The 21070-nt window shown below is 39.5% G+C and overlaps 1 protein-coding gene across 2 annotated transcripts in view; it reads left to right on the top strand.

Annotated features, from left to right (window-relative positions):
- The window catches only part of LOC105484573 (collagen beta(1-O)galactosyltransferase 2), a 102961-nt gene that overhangs the window by 60507 nt on the left and 21384 nt on the right, over positions 1 to 21070 (top strand). For both annotated transcript variants that reach the window (XM_024793700.2, XM_011746339.3), the window contains exons 2-6: positions 129 to 239; positions 3511 to 3628; positions 4979 to 5113; positions 8998 to 9202; positions 14453 to 14572. In XM_024793700.2, the coding sequence (XP_024649468.2) occupies positions 129 to 239; positions 3511 to 3628; positions 4979 to 5113; positions 8998 to 9202; positions 14453 to 14572 (689 nt within the window). The remainder of the gene's footprint in view (positions 1 to 128; positions 240 to 3510; positions 3629 to 4978; positions 5114 to 8997; positions 9203 to 14452; positions 14573 to 21070) is intronic.

Raw genomic sequence — 21070 nt, 5'->3', positions numbered from 1 at the left:
TTTTCACATATACAATTTTTTTTTTCCAGGAGTAGCCATTCTTCTTTCAGTTAGTTTGGTGTCTTTGGGATTTCCCTCTCTTTCTGTGGATGACATAGTTAAACTATATTGTGCTTTCTCTCATGCAGGGCAGCCACCGATCACAATGTGGATAATACAACAGAAATACTCAGGGAGTGGCTGAAAAATGTACAGAGACTCTATCACTATGTCGAGTGGAGGCCTATGGATGAACCGGAGTGAGTAGCAAGAGCAAAATTTGTAAACTCATTATTTACCCTTCCTCTTTAACTAGCTCTCTAGGGCTTCCAGGTTTGGAGGCACATGTGCTTTTCATTGTCTTTCATTTCTGCACCTATGTGAGTTCTGAATATCTGCGATTTCTCCCTTTTAGAGATCTTCGCAGTACTCTCTTCCTGTTTACTCCCACAGCTGCCAGTCAAGTTCAGGTTTTCATTACTTCATAAATAAATTGACATGACAGTGTATATTTTTAAATATTGATATTATTTATTCATATTTTAAACAGAAACTTTTATATTTGAAGGATCATAGTGAAAATGTGTATACTTTCTACATATACCTTGCTTTTTTCAACTTATATCTTGGTAATCATTCTATAGCAATAGTTAAAGAGCTAATTTTCTTTTTTTCTTTTTTCTGCATAATCATTGTTGTGTGTGCATTTACCATAATTATTTAATCGATCTCCTACTGATGCTCATTTAGGTTATTTCCTATCTTAACCATAGAAATTCCTTCTTTCTTTCTTTTCCTTCTTTTCTCTTCTTTCCTTCCTTCCTTCCTTCTTTCTTCTTTCTTTCTTTCTTTCTTTCTTTCTTTCTGTCTCTCTCTCTCTCTCTCTCTCTCTCTCTCTCTCTCTCTCTCTCTCTCTTTCTTTCTTTCTTTCTTTCTTTCCCTCTGTCTCTCTTTCTTTATCTCTTGACAGGGTCTCACTCTATCACCCTAGCTGGAATGCAGTGGCATGATCGTAGCTCCACTGTAACCTCGTACTCCTGGGCTCAGGCAGTACTCCTCAGTCAGCCTCTTGGGTAGCTAGGACCACAACTATGCACCACTGTGCCTGGCTAATTTTATTTTTATTTTTTGTAGAGACATGATCTCACTATGTTGTCCAGGCTGTTCTTGAACTCCTGGCCTCAAGCGATCCTCCCACCTTGGCCTTCCAAAGTGCTGGGATTATAGGTGTGAGCCATTGTGCTTGGTTACCATAGCAATTTCTTTTTCTTTTTCTTTCTTTTTTTTAGATGGAGTCTCGCTCTGTCACCCAGGATGGAGTGCAGAGTCGCGATCTTGGCTCATTGCAACCTCCGCCTCCTGGGTTCAAACGATTCTCCTGCCTCAGCCTCCTGAGTAGCTGGGACTACAGGTGTGCGCCACCACGCCTGGCTAATTTTTCATATTTTGAGTAGAGAGGGGTTTTCACCATGTTAGCCAGGATGGTGTCGATCTCCTGACCCCGTGATCTGCCTGCCTTGACCTCCCAAAGTGCTGGGATTACAGGCGTGAGCCACCGCACCTGGCCACCATAGCAATTTCTTAATTGCTTCTATCTCCAAGTCATCCTACGTACCATACAGTCAAATCAATCTACCTCAGATACAAATGAAATGGTTTCATTTCTTTACTAAAAATACTTTACTTACTCTTTAGGACCTGAACAAAGTTCAAACACCTAAGACTTATATTTTTAAAATCCATGAATTTAGCACCAAAAGAAAATGTGCTTTATCCAGAACGTTCCTTTTATTTCCAAACCCCACACTGTTGCTTGTGCAGGTCCTGGAAGACCCTTTCCTTCTTTATAACTAACTCTTACCTTAAATCACGCCTACTATAGAAACCTATTCTTAATCATTCAGTTATAAATATCTACCTTTGTCTCAAATTGTATTGCTTATATTCTATGTCATCCTTTTTGGCACAATGATATACGTAACTAACATCGTTAATTAACTATGCAATTAGTGTATTTTTTTTCTAAATAAATTGTAAGTTCTTTGGCAGGGGCTAGAATATATAAACACTTTATATTCCCCCTGTCCCCTCAAAGCCATATTCTTGGCAGGCACTAAATTAATACTAAATTAATACTGGTTGGATGAACAAATAAGAACAAGAATAAATGTGTTTAAAACTTACTATTATAAATGTTCCCAAAGCTACTACAATTTTACCTTCACCAATTGTAGAAATAGAATGAAGGAGTTGCCTGAATTTCTTCCCCAGATAAATCATTTATTGAAAGTCGAAATTGTATTATAGTAATAGTAAATGCTATTCCAGAACAAGTTTCTGTTCTTCTAGTCTCTCCATATGTAAGAATTCTTATAAATATTTATATTATAAAATAAATATATACAATATAATATAATATATACCTATTTATTTCTCAAATTCAAGCAAAATTTAACAGTGAAGTCTGAACACCGTAAAAGATTGTAAACACTCATTTAGAGTGCCTTATAATGGAGTTTGGCCTAATAAAAATGGCATAGAAATATTTTGTGTCCCTTCTTTGCATCTTGGTAATGTTCTCTGCAGCCAGGTTTTGACTAAATCTATTATATGCCAAGGTCAGTGTGAAAAAATATTAGAGGAGGCATTTTTGGGGGGGAATATATTTAGAAAAATGAGAATTCCATTGATTTTCATTGAAACAATAATTGGGGAAGACATTCCAGAGAATTCCTGTGCTGTATATAGTTTTATTAACCTTGTTTGTAGAGTTACAGTCTCATTGTTTTTGCAGTTTTTTGTTCACTAAAACAAATGTACTGCCAGTGCAGCTATGAGATCTTGAAGTGGTGGCCAGTTTTGGGTTACTGCAACAGTATCAATGTCCGTGCCAGTTGGGTGCCTTCAGAAGGGTTTTGGAGTGTGCTCCAACCCACTTGCCTGTGTGGCCATGGAGGAGGTTTGGCCTGGCTGTTTTGTGAATCTTGATAGAGATTCCATGACCTCACTTTATCTAAGACAGATCAATGTGTTAGACTGTGTGGAATCATTTGTGGAGACACCAACAAGTAAATTAAACCTTTGTTTTTCCTGGGAAACTCATGTTTTACACTGCATACTCTCTAAATTTATTTGATGTTGGGATGTATAAAAATTGTCTAGGAACATGAGCTTTTTGCTTGGATTCAAATCTTGATTGTGCCCCATTGTGTAACATTGGATGAATGACTTAACTGCTCTACCCCAATATCCTCACCTATGAAATGCGGAGAACAGTAGTTAGTACTCACCTCAAAGGGCTCTCATGAGAACCCATTGAAATATTTCATGTAAAGATTGTTGTTTACAGTGAGCAGTGAGTTACTTGATTCACATTGCTCCAGTTTCCTCATCTGTAATATAGAGATGATTGTAATAATAGTATCTACTTCCTGTGGTTGATAGAAGATTGAATGAATACATATAAACATTTAGGACAGAGCCTGGTACATGTAGGTACTCAATAATGATGAGCTATCATTATTATTTTAGGTCTTACCCTGATGAAATTGGACCAAAGCACTGGCCAAGCTCCCGGTTTGCCCATGTGATGAAACTACGACAGGCAGCCCTTCGAACTGCGAGGGAAAAATGGTCAGACTACATTCTGGTAAAAACAGATGTTTGATTTCTTGACAGCTGTCATCTTGAATGTATCCAAATCAGTCATCCAAAAACTAGAACCATGGAAGCAATCAAAACAACCTTTGGCTTAGGCAGTGCCTCCCCGACTTTTTAAGAAAGGAACAAGGAAATTTTTGGTAGTTTAATATTGGGCTACCTGGACTTCATCTTCAGGCCCACATGCATTTTCGAGGGTAGGCGAAGAAGCGCCTGAATTTTTTGGTCTCTGTCATGCAACAGGCATAAGAACTCTGCATATTTCTAGTTCATGGGAAATGCTGTAGGTAAAACAATGTAAGTTGTTCTTATAACTTTTTGGAAGAATTTGGGGATATGAAAAGTAATTATCTAAAAAAATAATTGAGCCGAACAGCTCTGAATCGGTTCCCTTTTGCTCCTGAATGATCTGGGGAGTAGCATCTGTTACTTGGCTTCCTGGTTGCTCCCAGTGATGCTCTCTTTGAGAACTTATGTCCATCCCCAGTCCCTCCACCACAGTGAAAATCTGCCCAATAATGTGTCATGCACACTTGTGACACAAATCCTTTCATGGAAGTTTTCAAATTGTACTGACAATATTTAACGTTGTGTAGCTGTTTAAATGCCATTGAAGTGTACAAATGCTAAATCACAAAATTTTGGGTAAACAGATGGACTATCATAAAAATGAAGACTTCTGATTTTTTAATTGTGATAAAACCTACAAAATGTAAAATCTGTCAGTTTATCCCTTTTTCAGTGTACAGTTCAGTATGATTATTTCTTTTATATGTTAAAATCTGTTGTTATACTGTCTCTGTAAATAAATCACCGTTAACATGGACTTCTAAGAATAGGAAATAGTTTCACTGGTTAGCATGAGTTGATATAATGTACAAAAATTCTACTTACAACATTAAAATACATTGATAGATCTGTTTTGAGCTACTCTGGCATTACTATAGAAAAGCTAAGTAGGTATGCCCATCTATACCTAGACTGGGCAGTCAATAAGTGTTTTTGAATGAACCTTTAATGGCTTGGGAACCATTAATATCTTGTGCCTAAAACACTAGCCAAAGTGTAGGATGGGTCCTGGTTGAGGCTGTGCCCAGTGTAGCAGCACCGATTTATTGATTAGTGCCTTATGCAGAGCCCAACGTAGGAAAGTTAGACTAAATGTATTTTGACTGAATGAAAGTCACCTAGCTGCAATGGGTTTCAATAAGGAGGACATAGATAACTAGTTCCATATGTCATGAGCAAGTTTCTGGGATCCTTCAGAAGGGTTGGGTTATTCTCAAACTCATTACTGAAAAGTACCTTTTCACCTAACATTATCCTTTTCTTTTCCTAGTTCATAGATGTTGACAATTTCCTGACTAATCCACAGACCCTCAATCTACTGATTGCAGAAAACAAAACTATTGTGGCCCCCATGCTGGAGTCTCGGGGCCTGTATTCTAATTTCTGGTGCGGAATCACCCCTAAGGCAAGTCTTTTGCTTAAATGAATTAAGGCTACTAGTTTTAACAAGGCAATACCGGGTCAATGTAGTCCCATTCACCTTTCTCCTGTTTACTCCCTTGAAACATGCATGTCATTGTGTTCCCAGAGCAAGCATGTTTCAGGAAGGGCAGTAAATCTAGGTCCAATGCTACCACCCAGTTGAGCCCTTCTGTATTAATTAATTATTGAAGAAAATAGTCTAAAGAGCTTAGCCTTAGAAACTTCAAATTAGCTAATAAAGCATGCTGGAATTTGTACTTTCCCCCCACCCAATTCAGGAATTACTATTTTTAATTAATTCTTTTTGTCATTACAAAACTAACATAAGAACACTATAGAAAAACTTAGAAATTAAAAAAAGTTTAAAAGAAAACCAACAAAACATGTTAAATCCCCATCACTGTGACAACATCATAGATAGAAACTTGCACGTTTTTAATAACTGTATTATCATCAAGTGGCTATATTCCAATTTACTTAACCTTTATCTTGGTTTGAAAAACATTTAAATTATTCACAACTTTTAACTATCATGACCATCATGATTAATATAATTTTTCAGCATTTAAGATTATATCCTTAGGATAGCTTTTCAGAAGTGGAATTACCGAGACAAAGACTATAAATATTTCAATGACCTTTGATGTATGTTGCCAAATTTATTTCCAAAGAGTTCTAATAATGAAAACTACCATATTAGGTTATTTTTATGAAATTCAAGTTAAAAAAGGTTTGAATTTTTATTATTTCTTTTCTTCATAGTAAAATCTTCAAGGTCTAGAGGTCTGTTTTAGTGAATGCTCATGGCTGGTTGTATTTTTTATTCTTTAATTAAAGAATTAGAGAGATAAATTCAACTGATTAATATAATATATATCAATGTAGGATTAAAAATGTGCTAAACAAAATAAGGTATATTGGCCAGGAGCGGTGGCTCATGCCTGTCATCTCAACACTTTGGGAAGCTGAGGAGGCACAATTACTTGAGCCCAGGAATTCGAGACCAACATGGGCAACATGGAGAAACCTCATCTCTACAACAAATGAAAAAATTAACCAGGTGTGGTGTTGTGCACACCTATAGTTCTAGCTATTCGGGAGGCTGAGCAGGGAGGATTGCTTGAGCCCAAGAAGTTGAGGTTGCAGTGAGCTATGATCACACCACTGCATTCCAGCCTAAGCGACTGAGACCCTGTCTCAAAAAAACGGAGAGTATGTTCGATGTATTCTCATGGCCAAAGGGCTAAAGTTTGGGTCTCCCCTTTATATTTGGTTTTGTTTTGGATGAGAAATAAGGCCAGTAGTGTGCTGATAAATGTTTAATAACTGGCTTTTTGTGGGAAAAACCCTAGTTGATAGCATTTGCCAATTTTTATGGTTTAAATGCTCCCACCATGCAAACAACTTAAATGTTGTTAAGCTAAGGGAAAGGTTAAGTAAACTGCAGTATCGCCACTTGATGATATAGCTATTAAAAATATGCAAAACTGCCACCTGAGGTGTCATTAGAGTGTTGGGGATTAACACGATTTTTGTTTTTATGGATTCCAAGCTATCAACATGTCAACTGGTTTGCAAAATTTCTGAAAATTTAACAATATGTGGTCTGGTATACCACTGGATGAAACATTCCTCTTTTGTTGTAATTATTTCTTCTAGTTGTAAGAGATTTTGAATGTGTGCTATTTTCTATGTCTCTTTTGGGAAGGTAATATGTTCATATTTCTAAAGGCCATTCACTTTCTCACTTCCTTGGGAGAAAACATTATATTGGTTTAAATTCATACACTTTCAGTGTTTCACATGGCAGAGTCACTTGAGGGTTGCTTTTAATGAGTTGTGCTTTGACACCAGCAACAAGGGTGGGTTATCCTAGTGGCCACAGCCTACAAATTTGTATTATCTCCTTATTTGCTTTCAGGCTTAAAAGCAAATAGGAGAAATGTGCTCACTTATTTTGTACAGTAAAATTAAATTCTGAGCAACTTAGGGACAATTATTATTTTCCTCCATTTATTTTTGGCTTTCTACCATCCCAGTTAGTCTCTACTAGAGCAGGATTAGAAAAGGCCAGTGACTTCATAACCTCAAGTAAGGGCCTGGTTCCCAGAGTCTTTAAACGCATTCAAAATAAAATGACCTTGATGTTGTCTGGCCAGTGAACAGGAATTATTACCAACAAGATTCAATTTATATGGAAAAAGAAACACATTCATCATCTCTGCCTCTTTGCAGGAGGCATATTTATTCTCTCTCACTTTCCCTGCTTCCTTCCTTCTCACCCCCACCCCAAGGATATTCTGTGATTCATTATCATCATGGATTTTCCAAGCTTCTCATTCTGGGAATATTGTTCCTAAGTAATCTAGAACTTTATATTTGACACAAGTACTTAGGCAGCCTATTTAAAAACCCAAGTTCCCTTTATCCCTTGGAAGACTGCTCATAAACTGAAGTATTAGGAGAAACCATAGAGGATGTTAAATGATCCTTAAGTTAAAGGCTAATAAAAAATTATAGTAATAATAATACTTCATATAATGAATTGCAGTTTCCAAAATAGGTTCATAGACCTTATCACATGTGATTCATTCTGCAGCTCTTTGAGATTGACAGAGCAGCTATTATCCCGTTTTTCAGGATAAAAAGCTCAGGCTCAAAGAGGGTAGCCATGGGCTAAGATCAAACAGCTAGAAGGTGATTAAGATGACTCTGAGACTCACATCTTCTAAGTCCTCATTTGTGATCCTCCTCCCTTATCATGGGGTCAGCATTAGGGTTAGCTAAGCTAGGACACTCTTCTAGAACTTGAAGGGAATGTCAGAGAAGTAGATGAGGCTGTAGCGCCTTATGTGTGGATGCTGAATGACAACAGGAAATGTGACCATAAAGTGATGCAACTGATTAATGACCACATAAGAACTTCTGCATCCAGAGTGCTGTGCCCTTCGGAGTGCTGGCCTTGCAAAACTTCACACTCATCCCAGTGAGCTGCCATCACCTAGAACGTTTTCCAAAATGCCTGGCAAAGCTTCCACAAGTATGTTTCATAAGCATGTTTTGTTGAGATATATCTTCATCTTTTCTGGAAATGACTTGAGCTTTGGAATAAGGAAACTGGTTGTCCCGTGTGCTTGTGCAGAAGGCAGTTTCAGAAGTTGAATCCCCAAAAACTGTGGAGCAGCTGCAGCTTCACCAGTATATTGACTAAGTAACTGCATTGAAAGAAGACCCTTATTTGTATATCTTAGTAATGCATGTTTAATTACAAATATTAACTATAGTGTAATGTCATTTTAATAGGAGCCAATATTTGTTGATACATTCTTGGTGCTAGGCAGTACACTCAACACTATTCAGGTTCTACCTTACTTAAATTTTACAGCTAACCCCGTGGAGTAGATAGTGCCATCATCCCTGTTTTGGAGATGAGGAAATAAGTGCAGCAAGGTTGAGTCACTTGCCCCATACCCACAGACAATAAGTAGCTGAGGTGGGATTTGAACTCAGGGAGTCTGACACTGGAACCTGTGCTCTTAACTGCTCTGTCACTTCTTAATACTCATGCTTCATATTTCATCATAAGTCAACATAAAATACACTTTTATGAAATTATTAAATCAAGAGATATGTTGAAATCAAAGTGATTTCTTATATCAAGACCCTTTTAGTATTATTTTATATGTAGATAGCATTTCCTGTGCTCACCTGGAAATTCATAGGCCATGATAAGAGGAATGAAGGTGGCTTTGTTTGGGAGCTTGTATTTAGCTGGTGACGACTTGAAAGGAATCAGTCTAGCAAATGACTGAGAAGGATGAAGACTTCAGGTCAGAAAACACAACCCACCTATTTGCGCTTTTACAGGGCTTCTATAAGAGGACCCCAGACTACGTTCAGATTAGAGAATGGAAGAGGTCAGGCTGCTTCCCCGTCCCCATGGTCCACTCCACCTTCCTAATTGACCTCAGGAAGGAGGCCTCGGACAAGCTGACTTTCTACCCCCCACACCAGGACTACACCTGGACCTTTGATGACATCATTGTCTTTGCCTTCTCCAGCAGGCAAGCAGGTACCGTTTGTCTTTGGTTGTAGTACCACCATGGAGACACAGCAAAATGACCAGCTCCTTTGTTTTGTGCATCTTATTTTTTAAAATACCCTCATATTTCGGGTAGTGAGAGGCAATAAATTGTCTGCAGTAACCTTACCAGCACCCTCTATGTTGCTGTCCCTGGGAGCACCAATTACCAAGAGCCAGGGCTGGCCTCTACCCAGGAACCCACTCTGTTTTGGGTTGGAGGGACTGGTGGTGATGTTGGGAGTTATGGGAAGGTGATTGGTTCTCTATGGTGCTACTGCATTGCAATTGTTTATCACAGAAGTCCATTTATTAATTAGGAAACTGTCACAGAGGCCTAAAACAACACTGGCAAAGATCCCAGACTTTAAAAATGGAAGTTTATTTCTTCTTGAAGAAGTCTGAGTTGCTATAGTGGCTTTGTTCCACAAAGTGTTCAGAGTCCCAGGCTTCTCACTCTCCACGAGGTACTGCCCTTAATTGTGGAGTCCCAGGTGTCTCACCACCACGGATGCGTTTCAACCAGCAAGGCAGAAACAGCAGGGAGAACTCTCCCTGTCCCTTGAAGGGTGCAATCCAGAAGTTGAATGCAGCACTTCCATGCAAATCCCGTTAGCCAGAGCTTAGTCACAGGACAATACCTCACTGTAAGGGAGGCTCAGAATGTCATCTTTATTCTCTGCATGCATGCACTGCAATTTTCACACTCCAGAAGAAGGAAAGAACAGATAAAGAGGCACCAAACAGTCTCGGCCTCAGTCCCTGTGGAAGGAGAGGCAAAGCGAGACTGAAGTCTTTTATGAACCACTGGGAAAGCATTTCTAGTGAGGCCTGTAGATTTTTGAGAAAGACAGGTCAACAGGAAGGAAAGTTATTTTTCTCATTTCACCGTGCACTTGCTTCAGGAGGACACAATTCACAAGAGCAGTTCAACAGCAGGACACATGGCATCTAACAGAGCAAAGCTTTATTAGGATAATTCAGACTTTCCTGACAGAAGTTGGGTCCCATTATTAATGTGCCAGAAATGTGTCACTTAACTACTAGCACAAATAGGTTATAAACCAAGAAGATGGTGAATAAACTCAGTGTGGCCATATAACTGAGGGTGGAAAACATGGTGCAAAGATCTTCAGGCAGCTGAGAAAGTGGCTGGCAGATGAGAATGTTAATACAAATTCAAGCTACAGTTCACACATCAGATTCTCCTTAAAGCCATAGGTGTCCCATTCATCAGTTGTAGATTTGCTGAGAATGAGAATATTTGGTAGTAATGGATCAGGCTGATTTCCCCCTTGGCTGCTAGAGCAATTTAGACCCTTTGGCCAGGTGCAGGCATTTTGTAGCCCTTGTGTTTAGGCAAAAGCAATCTTCATATGATTGGAAGTTTTTTGCAAAGATTCCTATGTCAATGTTAATGGAACCTGCTTTTTTCATCTGGTCTGTGATTTGCTCTGACTTCCCCAGGATAGGAAACAAAGACAGAGCCATCTGAGTCCTTGAGTGCCAATCTCTTTCCTTCAGAGGCTGAAGCTAAGATGTTCCAAGAAAGTGAGATATTAACAATTACACGAATGGCACTGCCTAACAGAGTCCTCCTTTATAGTCACTGAACAAAGCGTTATTATGACCCCATGCACTAAATTATGATGATACATTGTATGAAACCAATACCTAGATACTGGGGTGGGAAAAAGTGATTCAGGTTAAGCAGGAATTTTTCAGCTCTGCCCTGTGCTTCGCCTGTTCACCAGGACTTTGTGTGCTGTTGGTCAGATTTTGCAAAGGCTTTTTTAGAACACTGAAAGCAGGTAGACACCCACAGTTGTTTGGTGACTCATTTGGGAAGAGGAGAAATAGAAAAGGAAAGAGAGAGATGAACTCCCAAGTGTTTCCTTCTGTTCCTGGCACTGTGTTAGTTGGGAGTTAAGATTTTTATGTGTGAAAACACAACTAATAGTCATGAAGCAGTGAAAGCTAAGGGCCAGATTGGCAGTTCAGACCATGAACAGGGCAGGAGTCAAGGCAGGAAAGATTCAGTCATTTTGGGGAAATGAAAGGTATTTCTTGACAACTGTGGATTTTAAGGTAATATTGTACTTATCTCTAAGTATTTTCCAGAGAAACGTGAATGAGCCTGGGAGTCATGTGCAGCCCGGAGCATGTCTCTAGGCTCTTCTTCCTTAGTTTTAAAGCAAAGCACCTTCCCTCTTTCTTCATGAAATATAATTGGTATTCTTTTGTTCTCACTCTTCTGAAGCTCCCTAGCTGTGTATCATCTATGTCCCAGGCAGGACCATCCAACCACAAACCTCAGTCCTAAATCTTTCACCCCAGACTCTAGCCATTGCGCCGTGTGGGTGATGAGTGAGGGGCAATCCAAGTGTGCTGGTGAGCGGGACTTGGCCACCCAGCTAGCCCAAGAAGAGAGCACATATGGTCACAGGTGAGTCTCTGTGACTGTAATGAGTCCAGGGTCAAGAGTTCACTTCCCACTGTGGCCCATGATCTGGTTTCTGTATTATGGCCACAGGAAACATCCCGGCGCCAGTCAGTCATCTTCCAAATGTCTGATGTGAGTCAAAAGAGGCAAGTGATATGGGCAATAGGCAGACAGATCCTGGACACCACTGGTAGTGGTCACATTTGTCCCCATGTGGAGGGATGGCAATCCCCTAGTGACTAATGGTCTTGGAACTGAGTTTCCAATTACCCGGTGGGTAGAAAGCACTTGGCATTGGCTCTTTAGGGACAAAGATTTGGCACTAATGACCTACTATGTGACCTTGGACAAGTGACAGCCTGAGTCTGATTTTTCATCACCAAAGATAGGGATAATTTTATCAATCTGCAATGTTAAGTTACTATGTGAGTACAAGAAAATGTTTTATATGTTTAAAAGAAAAACAAAGTCCTTCAAAATGTAGTGTAATTCACTTTTCTTTTTCAAAAGAAAAATTGTCTTCCCCAGAAGCAGCTTTCACTGGGAGTGCAGACTCTTTCATAGACTTTATCTAATTATTAATACATTTTCTTTTATCAAACTGCCCGTGCACATGGTTGAAAGTATTCTTATAGTTCCCCATGGTTTATTAAGAAAAGAACAGTCCCTTGCACATCACCCTGCATCATTTCTGTCCTCCAGAAGGCAACCACTGTTATCTCTTTTAAGTGATCATTTTAGTATAATATTTACATCCATGTTAAATAATATGCATACATTGCTACTTCTTGATTTTCTGGCTTCACCATAGGCATTATATATTGACTCTCCACTGTGGACAGTGAGGAGTTAGCTCTCTTTCTGCCTTTTGCCCTCTGCATGCAAACACATTCTTATCAACACCCTGTTCTCCCAATGTCATTTCAAACAGATTGATGGTCAGTGTTCTTGTTGTAATCATGCAAGCTTAACTCCGAGCTTGGTCATTTATAGGCTATGATTAGTTTTCCTTTGCCATTAATTTTCTTTGGAGGCAATTCCTTTAATAATTACCATTTTTTTGCTTAGTTTTATTATTACTAGTATGATCCAAAACTAATCACTAATCACCTCAAACTCCTCTCAGAATGTTCAGATTTGTCAGATGTCCTTTTTTGCATGTTTGTGAAGATGTCTGTCCTGGAGCCTTCTAATATATTCTAATCCGAGTGGTGCTGCAGCTATCGACCTAAGACTTATTTCTCTTCTCTTATACACTGACTCTTCTGTTCGTGTTGTTTATAATCTTTCTTGCTGGTTATAATCGTCCTCCTCTTCTTCCTCCTCCTCCTCTTCCTTCCTTTCCTCCTCATCCTTCTCCCACATCATCCAGTAACTTTCTGAAAAAGTATGATGGCAAGTAAATATATTATGGTCTTGCATGTCTAAAAATGCCTTCCTTGTACCCTCACACTTGATGGATAGTTTGGATATGTATCATATCATTTTTTTATGGAAGCCTCAGAAAGTTAATTGGTAAAATGGTTTGCCTAATTAGGGTGGAGATGCAACTTTAATATCTTTTTCCTTCCACTTCCTGAATTCATCATGACTTTACAAGAAGGTGTACTTTGAAGCTCCCCAGAAGCATTCATGTGGGCAAATAGCAGAGCTAATGAGTTTGCTCGGTGAAGGCAAGAGAAGGGACAGTGCTTGGTAGACCAACCTTGATTCAAGCCAGATTCCATAAAAGCAGGGAATAAAAGTTATTTGATTTTCTCCTTCCTCTCTGTTAATTCCATGAGACAGCTTCACCTGATTTGACAGATGATGTAGCCGACCGGAGGAAATTTCATCTGCACAAAATAGAGGAGTCCCTATGCAGAAAATTCTCTCCCCAGAAGACAGTGATGATTATCACAATTAACAAATCAGAGGCTTGGATACATGGACCAGAGGCTTGGATACATGGCGGACTCATCCTTTTCACTAAGCAGTCTTTTCATTGATGAGGAGTGTCAATTGCTGACCAATGATCTGTATAAGACCATCCTGATTCCTATATTTCTAGCTGTCTGGTTAAACACAGATGCCTTATAACTGTGCAAGTTATCAGGTGGGGCTATGAAGACTAATTTGAATATGAGAAGGGTATTGCATGTTTCTGGTATTGTCACACTACAGGTTCTTAAAAGGACATTCTGAAATGCAGACTCTTTTGTCTGTATATGAACTGATTTTGGAAGTTTCACATCTGTTGGTTGGCTCCAAATCCATGCCTGCTAAGGGAAGCAATAAAACCAAGGAAAATCTTGGAGAATTTTAAATTTCCTTTGCTTTTTTCGTTTTTTGTTCTATGTATGCCTAGATTTAGCTTTAATAATCTGTCAGCGTTACAGAATTTTCCTGTTTGCTTTCATATCAGATGTGGATTTCATTCCTCATTTTCTCGTTATTTCCTGTAGGTGGATTACAGTGTTCCATTCTGCTCTCCGGAATGGGAATTCCTTGCCTCCCTTTTGATCCTTTCATGCCTTTTGTGTTCATTCCAGGCCACGAGTTTGGGTTTTTCTTCAGAGAGAAAAAATCAATTTCCTCTGGGTTGAAGAATAGCCCAGTGTTTTTATTAGTCCCCAATGCTGTGTTTTACTTTTTGAATAAAGGAGCATTTTTAAGGTCTATAGACATACCTGAAACAACCACTTATGTAATTGCAATGTCAAACTCAGCATCAGACACAGTTCAGGTTCCTTCTCCTCACTTGTCACTCAGCAGTGTGTTTTCTGATTGTTGGCTTTGTCCCTCTCTCGGATCCTCAGGCATCCAGATGTACCTCTGCAACAGAGAGCACTATGGCTACCTGCCCATCCCCCTGAAGTCCCATCAGACACTGCAGGAAGACATCGAGAACCTCATCCATGTGCAGATTGAAGCAATGAGTGAGTGACCCAGGAGCGGGGGGGATGGCTGTCGTTCCATTGCCACAGTGACCGTACCAGCCACTTCCCTTCTCTTCCAGGATTGGAATCTCACAGCCGTCAGTCTCCTCTGGCTGAATACATAGTTATTCATTTGTTCATTGTTTCCTAAACTTTTCCTATGGGAAATATGAATATGACAAGGTCTTTGCCTTCTGGGAGCTTCCCATCCTGGAAGAGAGCTGGGTACACAAGTCAATACTTTCCAAAGGATCTGATAAGTGCTATAACAGTGTTTTGTGGTGTGGACTTAAACCCTAACTTGGCTGCTTTCTAATTATATAACTTTGAGTAAATAATATCCTTAGTTGTAAAATGGAAATAATGAAAACTTTCAGGGTTTTTGGGCAGATTCATCATGATATATGTAAAATGTCTAATACAGCCACAGTAATTATGATTTCAACTTAACAATAGCTCGTGATGTAACAGATACCACTGTTACATCATAAAGTGCTAAGCACTTTTTGTACATTGTTTCATTAATCCTTGCAACAACTCAATGAAGAGGTTTTATTATGCCCATATTAAAGATTAAAAATAATGAGATGTTGCCTTAAGTAACTTGCCCTAGAGCATTCTGCTAAACAAATGACAGATTGGGATTTGAACCCATCTTGCTATCTACAAAGTTCATGTCCTTAAACACTATTGTTATTGCCTCTGGGTCTGGCATGATGCATGAATTGCTGTGCTCAGTCATCAGTAGCTATGCTTTTTATTATATGTGATGTACAATGGTAGCTAAAAGAGAAAGTAACCAATCCACCTAACCTAGGGGAAGATGTTGAAATGGCTTCCCAAAGTGGGGACTATTTTCTATTATTCATCAGTAGAGCATAGGAGGTATATATGTGGGCAGTGGAGGTCGTTAGGGAGGAACAGCAGGAACTGAGGCTAGAAAGTGGGCAGGAGCCCCGCCAAGAAGCTCTGATGTATAAGAAGGTATTTGGGCTTTAGCTGAAAGGATGGGCACTCTCAAAAAGATTTTAGCACAGAAATGTCAGGTTGAATTTGGATTTAGAAAGGTCACTCTAGTGGTTAGAAAAGTGTAGGTGGAGCATGCATGGGATGCATGGGCAGTGGCTGCTGGTCTCAGACCAGAGGTGAAGAGACCACTTTGGACATTTCACGGCTACTGGGCAAAAGGTGGTGAAGACCTGACCTAGAGCAGTAGCAGTGGGAATGGAGAGGAAGGAACAGAAGCTTAGGACATAGTCTTGAAAGGACACAGCCAAGAGTTAATTGTAGTTGGATGAGCAAAAGGGAGGCATAGAGAAAACTCCTAAGTTCTGTCTTCAGTGTCTGGGGATGATTTTAGGAACTTTAAATGGAATAGGGCATGTAGAATAAAGGAGAGGTTTGAAAAGAGACCATGGCCGGCGTGGTGGCTCATGCCTGTAATCCCAGCACTTTGGGAGACCGAGGCAGGTGGATCACCTGAGGTCAGGAGTTCGAAATCAGCCTGGCCAACATGGTGAAACCTGTCTCTACTAAAAATACAAAAATAAGCCGGGCATGGTGGTGCATGTCTGTAGTTCCAGTTACTCAGGAGGTTGAGGCAGGAGAATTGCTTGAACCCAGGAGGCGGAGGTTGCAGTGAGCCAAGATTGCGCCATTGCACTCCAGCCTGAGTGACAGAGTGAGACTCCATCTCAAAAAAAAAAGAAAGAAAAGAAAAGAGAAACATGAGTTTATTTTTAGATTCATTGAGTTATCTATGAGTATCTGTTTCCCACTCCCTTGCTACTACACTATAAATTTCTTTTTCATCATGTTAGTCTCAGGACCTAGCACATTGTCTGTCACCTGGTAGATGCCTAGTAAATATTTGTTATATGACTGAATGACTGATGATAAAATGATGGAATAAGAAGCTGGTTCACTGTGACAGTATTTCTTGAACCAGCCCTCAGTAATCTCCTTTGTGAATTTCTTTAATACATACTTTTTCTGCCGCTTTCCCTATGTTCTAGGCCCTAAAGGATATGGATGGCATCTTATTGCTTTGAATCCCAAGCACTTAGCACAGTGCATGGCATGTAGTTGTTACGAAAAAATATCTGCTGAATGCATGAACAAATAAACAAATGAATGAATGAAAACTGTATTGACAAGAGCACTGAAACCAAAGCCAGAATAATGGGCTTGAACTTAGACACTGTCACGTATGAAGAGAGAATCAGATTTCAGGACTTTCGTTTCTTCATCTATAGAGTGATTTTGCAATGTTGAGAGGAGCAAACAAAAGAATATATCAACTCTATAAAATCATGAGGTGCTGCTATTATTATGACTCCTTTTAGCTCTCGATAAAGTGCTGTCCCTTATTATCCCTGTTTCATGGCTCTTGGTCTTGACTCCCAAGTAGGGAGAGTCTCTCTGAGCTCAGAGAGCGGCCAGCCAGACCTTATGTTCTCTTGTTTTCTTCCACAGGGCTGAGAGTGTAAGTTCTCAGTACATAGAAATACACATGTCATCAATAAAGATTTTAATGATTGCAAATTACAAATATGCACACTACCATGCTAGCCAGGTAGAGTTCATTTGAGAAGAACCTGTAAATTATAACTTTCATCATTGATCTTCCAACGCATGCCACCTCTAGTGCTAAGCACTTTACATATCACATTTTATTTTATTCTTATACTTACCTCCTTTTCTGAACTTTAAAAATATAGAGCATAATCGGAATAAGAAAATGTTGGAAAAATCAAATTTTGAAGGGTATAATGCAGAAATATGGCCTAGAGGTCCATGTAAGATTAATAAAAAGTTGGCAATGACAAAATCCTGTCAGTCAAGTATCCTTCTCTAGTAAAAGATTAACTAGTTGTTAAAACTACTTTGCATAGTGCCTGGAACCCAATGAGCAGCAAATAAATGGCTGCTAATAGTGTTGTTAGACTGCACTGATTGAAGAATAGGAATGGGGTGTCCAATATTTTGACTTCCCTGAACCACATTGGAAGAAGAAAGATTGTCTTGGGCCACACATAAAATATACTAACACAACAATAGCTGATGAGCTAAAAAAAAAAAAAAATCACAAAAAGAATCACAGAGTGTTTTAAGAAAGTTTGCAAATTTGTATTGGGTCACATTCAGAGCAATCCTGGGCCACATGTGGCCGGCAGGCCACGGTTAAACAAGCTTGCATTAATACATGCATTTTATTCATGAGCAAACATAGAATGCCTGTAATGTATGTGTCTTCTATGAAGGTACTGGGGATTCAAAACATTTTATGATCAATTCTCTGTTTTCAGGTACTTATGATTTAATAGGAGAAACAGACAGACGTTAAAAAAAAAAAACACTCACAATGCAGTATAGCATTTTGAGAAAGGAGAAAATATCAAAGAAATAGGAATTTGGGATAGAGAGAGATTGCTATGGCCTGTGTGATCCAGGAGAGCCTCAAGTCCTAATGGTTCTTAAGCTAAGCTTGGGTAGAAGTGTAAAATTTAAACAAAAGGAGTGGTATGGTAAGGACTCTACAGGCAGAGGAAACAGACCAAGAAAAGACAAAGTATTCTCACTCTGAAGGAGAGCTGACTTAAAACAGTAGGCAGAAATAAAGTTTGAGAGGGTGGGGTGGCTTCATTGTTGTGGTCCTTGAATGCTCAGATCAAGAAGAATGGCCATCTTAAGGAACCAGTGAAGGTGTTAGAAGAGATAATCAGGCTGTAAGGATTTATTCAACACATACTGTACCCTGCAGATTGTTCAAGATGCTGGCATATAGCAGTGAACAAAACAGGCAGAAACCCTGCCATCAGGGAGCTTATATTCTAACACAGAGAGTTAGACAACAGACAAAATATCCGGGAAGCAGCCACATGAATATTTGGGTGAAGAATGTCCCAAGTACAAAGAATAGCACATGTGAAGACTGTTAGACAGGAAAAGCTTGGGGGTGTTCCAGGGACAAAAGGCCAGCGTGATTGGGGTATAAAGAATGAGTTGGGTCAAGGGAGATGGAGTAATGGGAGAAGAAATGTCCAGATCCCACCGAACATTCTGGCCATGGTAAGGAATTTAGATTTTACTCCAAGAGTAATGGGAATCCCTGGAAGACGGGGGGTTGGCCTGATGTGACTTGTGCATTTAGAAGGATCATTTGGGCTGTGGTGAGGATACCAGAGTGTAGGGGACCAGTACACTCTGGTGAGACATGATGGTGATTGGGATGTGAACGATAGCAAGGAGGTGATGAGAAACAGACAAATTGAGGATATATTTTGGTGGTGGAGCCAATAGGACATACAGAGACCTGAATGTAGTCCATGACGGAAAGAAAGGAATCAAGAATGAGTCCAGGATTTTAGCCTGATATGCCATTTACTGAGATGGGAAAGACTTTATAGAAGAAGACTCAGGGGTGGGGAGGTAGTTTTGGTCACGTAAGCTTAAGATATTTATTAGGCATCTAAATAGAAAAGCCAGAAGATAGTTGGATATATGAGTCTGGAGTTCAGGGAAGAAACTCCAGCTAGAGACAGACATTTGAGAATCATCAGCATCGGAAGGATATTTGAAGCCATGGAACAGTGTGAACTCATGCAGTAAAAGAACACAGGACGAGAAGAGGACAGATCCCTGGGGAAGACAAACAGCCAGAGAGCTGGGAGGAAAAATTGAGAAGTGTTTCAAGACAGAGCCAAGATGCTGCTGAGAAGCCAAGGAAAATGAGGATAAAGAATTGGTCATTGGTTCTGTCAAGACAGAGGTCTGTGATGACCTTGATAAGGGTCACTTCAGTGCAATGATGAGGACACAAATCCATTCAAGTGGACTGAAGAGAAGCCAATGGGGAGATGAGAAAGCTGAATCTTGATGGGATGGGGAATGGAGAAATCAGATGGAGGCTGTTGGAGGTGGGAGGTCAAGGGAAATATTTTTCTGGTTGGGTTGGGTTTGTCTGTTTGCACTGTTTTTTTTAAAAAAATAGAAATATAACAGTATGTTTGTATGCTAATCACAAGGATCCAATATATAAGGAGATCTTGATGATGTAGAAGAGAAGGTAATTGTAAGGTGAAAACAAGAGGGTTTTTATCCTTGGTTGCAGCCCAGGACAATATTGGAGAGGCTATACTAGATAGACATTTCATCTACTGTGGCAGATAGGATGGCAGAATGTATCAATACACATGCAGTTTGGTTTGTGGACTTGAGGTGGTTTGAAAAGGTAGATCTAATTTGATTTTGAATATTTTCTTTCTGAAGTATATAGGCCAGTCATGAGCTAGACAGAGATTTTGGAGATTTCAGGAGAGAGAAGGCATAAGATACAATCTCTCAAAGAGTGGGAAAATAAATTTACTATGAAAGGACATTTACATCATTTGGTAGTGTCAAGTGCCAATTTGACATCTGTGATTGTAGCTCTGAAGTGACTCAGTCAGCACAATAGTGTGTGTTTCTAACAGTAGTCCTCTTGGTGCTGAGTAAGTGGGCAACGAGTTTAACCAGGATTAGGGTTTTTCAGGCATCAGTGGTTGAGAATTGAAAATCTTGTGAAGGGGATGGTCAGGAAGTTTCTGAATTGCAGACTGGAGTTTTAGAAATCAGAGTCGAAGAATTTGAGGTGAGGGAAGGGTTATGACGACAATGACTGACACTTATTAAAAGCACTGTACCCATCTCTTTTCATGTGATAACTCATTTAGTACATTAGAAGTTGCACAGAGAATTTGGGGATGTGCTGCCTTTGGGAGATGAATGACAGGAGGCCAGATCTTGTAAAGATGTTAGATTTAAATGGTTTATAAAGCATGAGGAGATTACTCTTGCAAATTACAGCATAAGGTGATAGGAAGGCTCAGGTACCTGCTCTCAGTATTGACATTTTGAGACAACAGTACCTCATGCAAAAATTACTAAGATAATTGGATTTGAAGTCAGGTCTAAAACTGAGTTCCAGCTCTGCCAGTAACTCAGTATTTGACCTTGGACAAGTCTACATCTGGCTTGGTCTCAGTTTCGTTATTTGTTAAAAAAAAAAAAAAAAAAACACACACAAAAAATTGAAGATAAAATTACATGGTGACTATGAAAACACCTAGCAACCTGTTAAACCCTTAAATGTAGTGTTGAGTGTGACTGTTATGGTTGAGAGCAGAGCTGTGCAGCGGAAGATTATTTTGACAACAGTGAGCATGATTAATTAGAATAGGAAAGACTGAGAGCATGTTAGTGTTTGAAAAAAATCAAAAACAGCCCAGACACAGTGGGTAAGCACCCAAGCTAGGCTACAACAATGGAAGAAGTTTAGGAGAAATTATAGAGAAGAAGCGGTAGAATTTGATCCAAAGTACAATCTATCAGGTACTTTTCCAGACATGACTGGGCTTAAATGAGCTACTGTAGACCAAGCCCAGTTGCCTTGTTGGCTAATACCAGTGGCCACCAAGGACTAGCTCTGGGGATGATGTGGAATGGGAATTAAGAGCT

Source organism: Macaca nemestrina, chromosome 1, assembly GCF_043159975.1.
Source record: "Macaca nemestrina isolate mMacNem1 chromosome 1, mMacNem.hap1, whole genome shotgun sequence".
Classification (NCBI taxonomy): Eukaryota; Metazoa; Chordata; class Mammalia; order Primates; family Cercopithecidae; genus Macaca; species Macaca nemestrina.
Note: the sequence above shows the minus strand (reverse complement) of the source record. Positions and strands in the feature narration are given on the sequence as shown.